At 38.7% G+C, this 10,478-nt stretch overlaps 1 protein-coding gene across 1 annotated transcript in view; it reads right to left on the minus strand.

Moving 5' to 3' along the window:
* Positions 1–347: 347 nt before the first annotated feature.
* KIF27 (kinesin family member 27) overlaps positions 348–10,478 on the minus strand; it is an 11,778-nt gene continuing 1,647 nt past the window's right edge. Inside the window, 5 exon segments of the mRNA XM_010725788.3 lie at positions 348–1,287; positions 6,424–6,761; positions 6,764–7,381; positions 8,551–8,751; positions 9,838–10,223. Of these exon segments, the coding sequence (XP_010724090.1) occupies positions 1,084–1,287; positions 6,424–6,761; positions 6,764–7,381; positions 8,551–8,751; positions 9,838–10,147 (1,671 nt within the window). The 5' untranslated portion in view covers positions 10,148–10,223 and the 3' untranslated portion in view covers positions 348–1,083.

The following is a 10,478-nucleotide window of genomic DNA, read 5'->3' on the forward strand; positions in this document are numbered from 1 at the left end:
CCCATTTAATACTAGACCAGGTTGCCCAGGGCCCCATCCAATCTGGCCCTGAACGCCTCCAGGGATGGAGCATCCACAACCTCTCTGGGCAGCCTGTTCCAGCACCTCACCACTCTGTAAAGAACCTTCCCCCTGACATCCAACCTAAATCTTCCCTCCCTCAACTTAAAACCATTTCCCCTTGTCCTGCAGTTATCTACCCTTTCAAAGAGTTGATTCCCCTCCTGTCTGTAGGCTCCCTTTAGGTAATGAAAGGCTGCAATGAAGTTACCCTGCAGCCCTCTCTTCTCCAGGCTGAACAAGCCCAGCTCCCTCAGTCTGTCTTTACATGGGAGGTGCTCCAGCCTCCTGGTCATCTTTGTGGCTCTCCTCTGGACCCTCTCCAACAGCTGTCTTTCTTGTACTGGGGCCTCCAGACCAGGACGCAGCACTCCATATGGGGCCTCAAAAGAGCAGAGTATAGGGGGATCAAATGTTCTTTTTATGGTCTCCTAGATCTTGAAGTACTCTGAACTTCCTACCCATTACAATTTTTTTAGCAAGTGAGGTCAAGAGAGGGAAAGAGGAAAGCAGTGTTTCCACTATGTTACTCAGTTTTTGATAATAGTAAACTCAGAAAATAAAGACGAAATTCTGTCTTAGTAAGTAAAAAAGCAATAATACTTTACTCTGACACTTAAAGACATCACAAAATATGTTTCTATGCAGCCTTTCAGCTAAAGTACTCAGAAGGTACTTTGTAAGTCTTTTTCATATTCTAAAGAATTTTTGAAGGTCTTTCAAAACCTACTTCATGAATTGTCCAGAAACAGTTTATCAGCAATACACATCCAGAGAGAGATGTACGTGGTATGTTTTAAGAAGCACAGAGAAAGTAAACGATTAATGTAATGTTCTACAGAAAGGCTATGGCACAGCTAGGCTGATATATAAACTTTAGGAATCACAATATTGGGCTTCATCCACCAGTTGACTTGCCTCATTAAGGTATACAGCTCTGATTCAAACAAAGTGCTCATAAGATTTGTAGACATATATGCCCCCAAAATATCCTGAAGGGTCTGTCTTAAAATAATCATTCATTCATACCATGGAAAGATGGTTCAATATGGATATATGTAATATGTACCAGAGGAAAAATACCTGTAATCTTTGTGTTTCTACAGCCTTCTTTAAAGATCTCAGGTGTTCTTTATTTTCCCGTATTAATGCCTTTATCTGATTCTGTAGTATCATTAATTCATGATCCTTCTGGCTAAATACTTCTTCATCCATGACTAAAGCCTGCTAGATAATAAAAGGAAAGTTCAGCTTGGAAAAAGGAAACATATATACATATTCATTTTTTGTTCAAAGATGTGATTAGAACTGCAAAGCTTTTTATGTATGTACAGGAACTTCTCCAACCACAGGATCACAGAATGAGTAAGGTTGGCAGAGACCTCTGTAGTCCATCTGGTCCAGCCTCTCTGCCCAAGCAGAGACACCCAAAGAAGGGAGCCCAGGCCCATATTAAGGCAGTTTTTGAAGATCTCCAAGAAGATTCCACAACTTTCCTAAGCAACTTGTGCCAGTGCTCTGTCACCCGCACAGTACAAAAGTGCTTCCTGGTGTTCAGAGGGAATGTCCCATGCTCCTGTTTGTGCCCACTATCTCTTGTCCTGGCATCAGGTACTACTGAAAGGAGCCTAGCTCTATGTCCTTTGCACTTTTCTTTCAGGTATTTACAGACATTGATGAGAACCCCCTTCAGCCTCCTCCTTTCTAGGCTGAAAAGTCCCATCTCTCTCAGCCTCTCTTCAGAGAAGAGGTAGGTGTTAGTCCCTTCATCATCTTTGTGTTTCTACATGGGACTCCTTACAGTAGCTCCATATCTCTCAAGTACTGTTGGCTTCAGAATTGAACAGAAGACAAAATGAATAGAAAAGTTCATTTGAAAGGGACCTTCAAAGACCTAGTCCAACTGCCTGACCACTACAAGGCTATCCAACAGTTTAAGCATATTTTTGAGGGACTTAATCAAACACTCCCCAAATCCTTCCTCATAGGGCATCAGTCATCTCTCTAGGAATCCTGTGACAGTATTTAACCATCTTCACAATACAGAAATGTTTCCTAATATCCAGATTGGGCCTCTCTTTCCACAGCTTTGTGCTGTTCCCACATCCTGCCACGGGTTCCCAGGAGCAGATCCTGGCACCTCCCCCTGCTTCCACTCCTCAGGGAGCTGCAAAGAGCCATGCAGTCACCTTCTGACCTCCTCTTCTCCAGGCTGCACAATCCTCTATCCTCAGTCATCACTGGACATGTCTCCCAGCCCTGTTAGCAGCTGTGTTACCCTCTAAATACTTGCAAGGATCTTAACACCCTTTTTATATTAAGAGGCCCAGAACTACATACAATATTCACAGTATGTGAATGCTACATACAGCAAGAGAATCACCTCTTTTGGCCGTCTGGCTACGCTGTATTTAATGTCCCCCACAATATGGCTTGCAAACACAACTAAACACAGTCCTCCAGATACAGTCCCATCAAAAAGGATTGCTTGCCTTGACATACTGGCATTGCAGGCAAGGATACCATTGGCTTTCTCAGCAACAATGGCACACTACTGGCTCATGTTCATAGGTGTCCACCAGGAGCCTCAGTTCCTTTTCTGCAGAACTGCTTTTCTGCAGAACAGCTGTCAAGATCCCTCTGGTTATGATACCATGGCCCTCTGGTGAAAAAGCTGCTCACCTATAGCATCTGTGTTTTTTTACCAACTATTTCTTCACTTCTTGTTTCGTATCTATTGATTTTCTCCAGACAAATTTCTTTCTCCCAAAGGAAATAATAATTTTATTAGTTTATTTAATAATTTATTAACATTATGACACGCATATTTAAATCCAACTATTTTCTTCAGTGTGCTGTGAGATGTGGCCACAAGTCTCAGCATCAAAGATTAAAATGCTTCTTGAATGAAAAAATAAGGCCCCCTCATTTTTATATTCAGAAGTCTGCCTACAGATTAAAGAAACTGTAAGAATATTCCTTCAGGTGTTTTTATGAGAAGATAATTCAATACTGATTGAAGGAGAGTTGTAATATAGTTAGTCCACGAGAAAACTTGCAGAAACTAAAGATAAAGTATGGAAATATCATATCTCACCATTCTAAAACTGGATATATCTGCACAACTAGCTTACCTACATCTTTCTTCCACAAAAAGAGAACTCTATTTTTAAGAGCTTTTTAAGTGCTTCTAAGAAAGCACTGAAGAACCTGAATTCTCTTTAGGGGATAGAACTTTATCCAAAGTACGTGTACCCATACAAATATTTCTACTAAGCTTAGTTGACAAGTATATCCTGTCTGACAATGGGGCTGTATCATTACTCAGAACTGAGACAACTACAGAAGAAAAAAATAAAGGTAGTAGTAAAGATTATACAGATGATGGTAAGAGTGAGGCAGAATTAAATGACAGAAAAGTAAGCAGCTGTTGTGATTTAACACTGGCAGTACCATGCGACTGCTCTTCACTCGCCCTCCTCCAAAGGATGGTGGGATAGAAAATGAAGTGGAGGAAAACTTGAAGAGTTGTTTATTTGTTTGTTTTGTTGTTCAGTGAAAGAATAGCAAACGCCACATGCAGAAGCAAAAAGAGAAAAAAAATATTCTCTACTTCCCATAAGCAAGTAGTGTTCAGCCACCACTTGGAAAGCCAGGCCTTGATACATGAAACAATTGCTCTAGAAGACATGCTTTCATAATGAGTTCCCCCTGTTCTCCTTCTACTCCAGTTCTACCCAGCTTTTAATGCTTATATGACATCATATGGTGTGGCATATCCCTTTTGTTGATTTAGGTCAGCCCCTTCTCATCTCTTACCCATCCCCAGGCTACTGGCCTTCGGCAAGGGGGGGAGTGGAAACAGCCTTGATACACTGCCTAGCAAATAGCCAAAACATTGGTGCTGTTCAACGTTCAATGCTGTTATAGCCACAAGTGCAAAGCACAGCACAACAAGGGCTGCTGTGGGGAAAGTTAACTTCATCCCAGCCAAAGACAGCACAGAGGCATAAATGCCATTTATTTACTTGCTACCTTACACATTTGGCTGCCATAAAGTAGTATATCTGCATGCAATATATAGCATTATGCAAAGTGCATGACAGTGACTTTAAACAAGGAAAGTGAATTCACCTACAGCCTTTGTCATGCACAAACATTCAAAGTAATTTCTGATGGAGAAAAACATTCCAGGGCACAGCTGAGACTGCTGTCTACTGAGCTGCTGTCATCTCTGTGATAACATATTTAAGCAAGGGCAAGAAGATCAAGGAATAAAATGAAGTAAGAATGACCAGAAAAAACACCAAAGTCAGAGAAAGAGGTGCTCCATGGCAGAGCTGATAACTAAACTATACTGCAACACAGGAAAACCCATGCTGGAGTAAGCGGATATTCCTGGAAGAACTTTTGCCTATGGAGACCCCATACCCAAATCAGAAAGCGTGAAGAGGAGCAACAGAGAAAAACTGCTATGTACTGACCATAAACCATCCCTCAATACCCTAGCATTACTTAGCAGTGTGACAGAGAAATCTGGAGTGAAAGCACAAAGTGAAACCTGGAAAAAGGTGGGGGAAAGGTGTTTTCTTAATCTTTATCTTTTTGTATCCCACTTCCCAAATGAGTGATCAAATGTTTATTTACAATAAATTGTATTTTCTTGTCTGTTTGGTAAGCAACCTTCTTGACTTTATGCCAAGCTGCCTCATTCCTGTTCGTGCTATTTTCTCTTCCCTAGTCCCACTGATGGAGTAGCTGTGAGTGCAAGGTTGGGTGTGAGTTTGGTTGTTACCTAAGGCTACACAGTACTTTCATTTTGCTCAGCATTATTCAGGCAGTCACACCTGTGAGCAGAGAAATACATTTACACACACAAGAATAGGTCAACTATTTGCTACTACATCAAATAGTATATAGGAAAGCCCTAGTCAAGAGTCTTTACTGTCTATTTTAGTTTCTCTCTAACCATCTCTTCTAAGCTGCAGATGGCATACTCACCTATGAACCCTCCGGTTTCAACCCAGCCCTTATACTGTTTTGAACATGAGAATCAGAGATTTGAAATAAGCTACAGAAGAAATAAAACAGCTGTAAGTTAGAATGATGGGAGTCAAGAAAAGACAGAAGTTGTGTATGCAATTGGTAGATAACAATCCACAGGCCTACCAGAACTCAGTGTGAAAACTGCAAGTGTGTTGATTATATAACATTCTAACTTCGGGGAGCACCATCTCCTTCTATGAGACAGAATCAAATCACCTGTTCAGAAGGAGCTCGCCTTAGAACTTCACTTTGTTTCAAATTAGCGTACGGATATTTTAAGTCACAAAACTAATTTTCAGTTGAGGATGTATTTATTGTACTCCTCATATCTGCATGATTTAAAATGTTTTGTTATTCACAGTTAACACTTCAACTCAGTACATCCAAAATACACACTTCCTGAATGTATATGGGGATGTTAAAATATTATTTTTGTTTGATCATTTGTTAGTTCTGTGAGGAGATACTATCATGTTTGAGAAGGCTGAAAGGTCTTCTCCTATAGGTCATCACTTGGAGCCATCAGCTACTGACTGTAACTCTGAACTATTCATAGTTACCAGTGACAGGATCCTCATGAGATATCTGCAAGATATCCCTTATCTTGCTTTGGAATTCTCAGTTCAGACAGAAAACTGTAAAGAACTGTATCGCCTAAAAGCAGGGAGTGAGTAACAGTAAACATAAGAAAATGATAACAAAGGGAAACCTGTAAATTGTTCAGAAACATAGTAAACTAAAGGCCTAACAATGAAACTGAAAAAGAGGAGTTCTAGTTAAGAAGATTGTTGAATGCCAGAAAAGATACTTGCAACTTTATAGAATCAGCTATACTAGTATACTACATACATAGCATCAAGTAGCATTAGATGTAAGTTACAAAATTTAGCCCAAGTGCTGTCTTCAAGTACACAGGTATTTGTGAAAATACCTGCATTACATTTGTAGTGCTTCTGATAAGCCCACTGATCAGCAATATTTAAACAATTTCTGGATTTACAGGACAGCTAAAACTATCATAGCTAAAACCAAGAATCTAACAGATAAAAAGACTCAATCTCATAGCTTTATCTTAAAACCGATTAGCCAGAATATAGTATTACTTTACCTAGCTCTATCAGGATGAAGATGACAGTCCATTCAATTATCCATTAAAATAAAACTCTGTTCCAGAGGATTAGATAAATAAATTGGTAATATATAGTCAAAATTAAATACCGGTTAGGTGTAATTAAAGTTTAACAGTTTTACACCTTTCAAAACTGAATTCAAGTTTTAGCAGACTTCTCATAGTTACCGAATGATCAGCTTAAATACCTGGCATTTCTTGAGTTCCCGCTTTAGCTGAAGGACTGTGATATGATGAGGCTTGTGGCTGGTCCCAGTCCTGGTGTCAGCTTGCTGCATGGTGAGACCTTCTTTCCTTATGTCTTGCACCATGGTGATCCAACTCTGCAATCTGTCCCGCTGACTTTTTTTTAAACTAACATCATCATTCAAGTCAACCAGGAATGGGAAGGCTTCATCTATGCAGTTTTTATAACTGAAGCACTGAACTTGAAGCTGGGTGAGCTGCTGTTCTAGCAAACTGATTCGAATTCTTTCTTGATTTAAGTCATGTGAACACTGATTACTGACTTGCTGATTCTGCAAAGCTCTCGGAGCAATCTGATTTCAAGTTCCATTTCATCAATCCGGTCTTGATCAGGGTTGTAGTTTACAACTGGTTTATTTCTAATGTTTTTGGCTCTGTTGGCATATTTGAGTGAATTTAAAGATTCATCAAAGTCTGATGAGGATGGACTTATACATGTTATCATGACAGTCTTGGCATTTCCTCCTAGAGAGTCTTTCAGAATACGCGTGATTTTAGCATCCCTGTATGGAATATGCACACTTTTCCTTTTTGGGTCTCCAAGAGCACTGATGACATTTCCCAAGGCCAGCAAACCACTATTGATCTGAATTGATTCTTTGAACCGTTCACCAGTATTTCCAGTTTTTGTCACTCTCTCTGATCCTGCCAAATCCACAAAATGGAACTTTGAAGCAATCATTCTGACCGATTTCCAAGATGGATTTTGCGGAACATCAGCATTTTTCTGAGACTCTGCAGATTGTTTCTGACAAATACTGATGGTAAAAATGGCGTGAGATCGACTAGAGTGCTCATTCATTTGTGTTGTGCCTGTGTGACGAGCTGCATTGCCACTTTCCAACAGACTCATTACTTCATCGGCAGATTCCACTTGGAACTCCTTAGCACCAACAATCACTTAAACACCAAACCAAAGAAAATAAGAATATTATTTTCAGCAACAGTTCACGGCAATCTATAAACACAAATCAAAGAAACGCACAAGTCTGCATAATAAGGTCACAGCACACAGCTAAAGAAAATAGTATGTGGTAACCATGAAGTACAGCACATCTGAATCCCACACAGATCTGTAGTGTTGGTGTATTGCCTCACAGCATTTGTAACAGTATCCTAAACAGAACACACACCTCTAGGCATTTACATGTAGACATACGCAATTTGAAGTGAGCAAACTCACTCACTTTGTAGGTTTAAAAAAAGACAGATAAAAGTTCATAATAGAAATGATTCCCAGCCTATGTCCATTCTGTATAGATCAGGTAGCTAGGCCTTTCAGAGAAGTATCTACTGTTTGAGTAGCCTTATAATGTAGAAATGATAATAAATGTTCCTACCAGCTTATTTTTTAATGCTTTGTTTTAGTAAAGGATGGACAATACCACAGCAGGTACACGATCAACTAAAGACTCAAATGGTCCTGATGCAGTAGTTTAAATACTACTGTGCTTAAATACTACAACAGTATCATGCTTATACATACACATATATATATATGAAGCAATGATACTGTTCGCAGACTAAGCTTTGTATTAACTGCATTTGCATGTAGTGCCTTTTTCCAGCTACAGAGAAGAAAGCCATACTAACTCATAGCAACAAAAATAGTAATACTGTAAAGAATAAAAAAATGAAAATATGAAGAATAAAGGAAAAAAAAAACCAACCAGAACACAAATTACAGTTTCAGAATAAAAAGACTCTGTAGTGGATTCTTCTAGCATCTTCCTGCAGAGACATGAGAACTATGGGATGTTAATTTCAGATCTCCTAACAATATCAGATGATACTATTCTTTGTTCCACTCATTTCAGAGTGAAATGAGTGCTGATATTTACAGTGTAAGAAGCTCAACAAATATAACCTTAAAGTGAGAATGCTTCATTTTAGAATATTTATTCAACTGAATAACCAGGTACCATTGTGTTTCTAAGCAGAATTTGCAGAAGAAGTAACTGTGTTTCTACCATAGCACCTGATGCTATTTCTCTCTTTTCAAGATAGAAAGAATAATTTGGGCACACAACTGAAACCATATGTATCAAATTTTAGATCCAAAATCCTACCTGTATTCCCCTTTTCATCTTCTCGGATATGCAAATCCTTCACAGAGGTCTCCAACTCCAATAAATCACGAAGTTCTTCCTTGTAGACTTCTATATAAGATACTTTAACACAGAAGTCAATGTTATGGTTTTCAGAAATATGCTGAAATAATTCCTGAATAGCCCGTGGGATTATGCCCTTTTCATCCTCTGCAATTGAGGCTAAAATACAAAGAAAGATATCACAGACACTTGTAGTCATTCTGCTGCATAAATTATAAAGACTGAAGCTAATGAGAAGTCTGTGGTATTTACTACTTGATGGATTAAGTAATCTGAAGAGCTCAGTGTTCTCTAGGATTTATGGAAATACTTGCTTTTCTATTGGTCAGAATATTTGTTTTAATCCATTAATAGGACTTAAAGTTAAGTTCTAAATTATTCCAGAAACTTCAGTCTAGAGAAGGCTTCAGGGAGGCCTTATAGTAGCTTTCCAATATTCAAAGGGAGCCTAGAAGAAAAATGGGGAGGAATGCTGTCGAAGGGTATAGTGGTAGGACAAGAGGGAACGGTTTTAAATTAAAAGAGGAGAGGTTTAGGTCAGATGTTAGGAGGAAATTCTTTACACATAGCGCGGTGAGGCAATGGCACAGGCTGCCCAGAGAAGCTGTGGGTGCCCCATTCCTGGAGATGCTAAAGGCTAAGTGGGAAGGGGCCCTGGGCAGCTTGATCTGGCAGGAGGCAACCCTGCCCATGGCAAGGAGTTGAAACTGGATGGAATTTAATGTCTCTTCCAAGTCTAACCATCCTATGATTCTGTGAATTCATTCTGCAAAACTTAAACATGAAAATAATACCTTTGCCAGATTTCCAAGAGAAGCCAATAGAGAGTAAATAAACTACTGCCTAAAGCAGGTATTTTCTCAGTAAGGTAAAAGTATAGAGAATTTCTAAAGCACTGCATGTAGTTATAATTTCAGAAAGGAGTTACAGTTTAAGTTGCACGTTAAAATGCAATAAATAAATAAATAGCAACAAAAAACAAAAACAAACAAACAAAACCAAATTGTTTCTTTCTCCAATACTTTTCTTACAGCTTAATGTATGCAGAATTTGTGTTTAGAATATTACAACTGTTTCATACACTTTGGATATTTTTGTGTTTTCTTTTTTTTTCTATTACACCAATTTTCATGACCCCTTCATTCTCCATCTCCATCCGCTATGCATTAATTACTTAATTTGTACAAGTGCATTGTACACAAGTAAAAAAAAAAAAAAAGAAACACAACAAGACCTATAACGTACCAATGTGACCACCTCCAATGGTGTAAGTTTTCCCAGAGCCTGTCTGTCCATATGCAAATACTGTAGCATTGTATCCCTCCGTTAAAGACAGTAGAAGAGGCTTAATGCAAACTGTATAAACTTCTCCTTGGGTTGAGTTTTTGCCAAATACATAATCAAAAGTGAAGGCACGGTCTTTCCCAATGATAATTTGTTGTGTATTTGGAACTGATCTCACACACACTTGGTGATTATGAAGTACTTCCTTGGAAAGGAGAGGTCGGATCCTTACTGCAACTTTAACTGGGATTTCCTCCATGCCAGCCTCCATTTCTGTGTTCCCCACTCAGTATTCACATAGTCACTGCAAATGTTACAGTTTGCGTGCTCATCTCATTCACTATTTTCTGCAACAATAAAAAAATGTTATCCGAGTTACTTATTAAATAAGAATTAATTCCCTGCTGAGACAGAAGGTCAGAGTTTCCTAACGAATACAAAGCGTTTTTAAATACTGAAAAATAACTGTAATAGAAAAGCAACAATATTAATAACTGTTAAATGAATTCATAACTTAATTTTGTTACTATTAGTTTCTGAGCAAACTTAAGTCTGTGTATAATCAATGAATATACAGATGGTATAGTATATCCAGGAGCTTG

The sequence above is a fragment of the Meleagris gallopavo genome, chromosome Z (genome assembly GCF_000146605.3).
Source record: "Meleagris gallopavo isolate NT-WF06-2002-E0010 breed Aviagen turkey brand Nicholas breeding stock chromosome Z, Turkey_5.1, whole genome shotgun sequence".
Classification (NCBI taxonomy): Eukaryota; Metazoa; Chordata; class Aves; order Galliformes; family Phasianidae; genus Meleagris; species Meleagris gallopavo.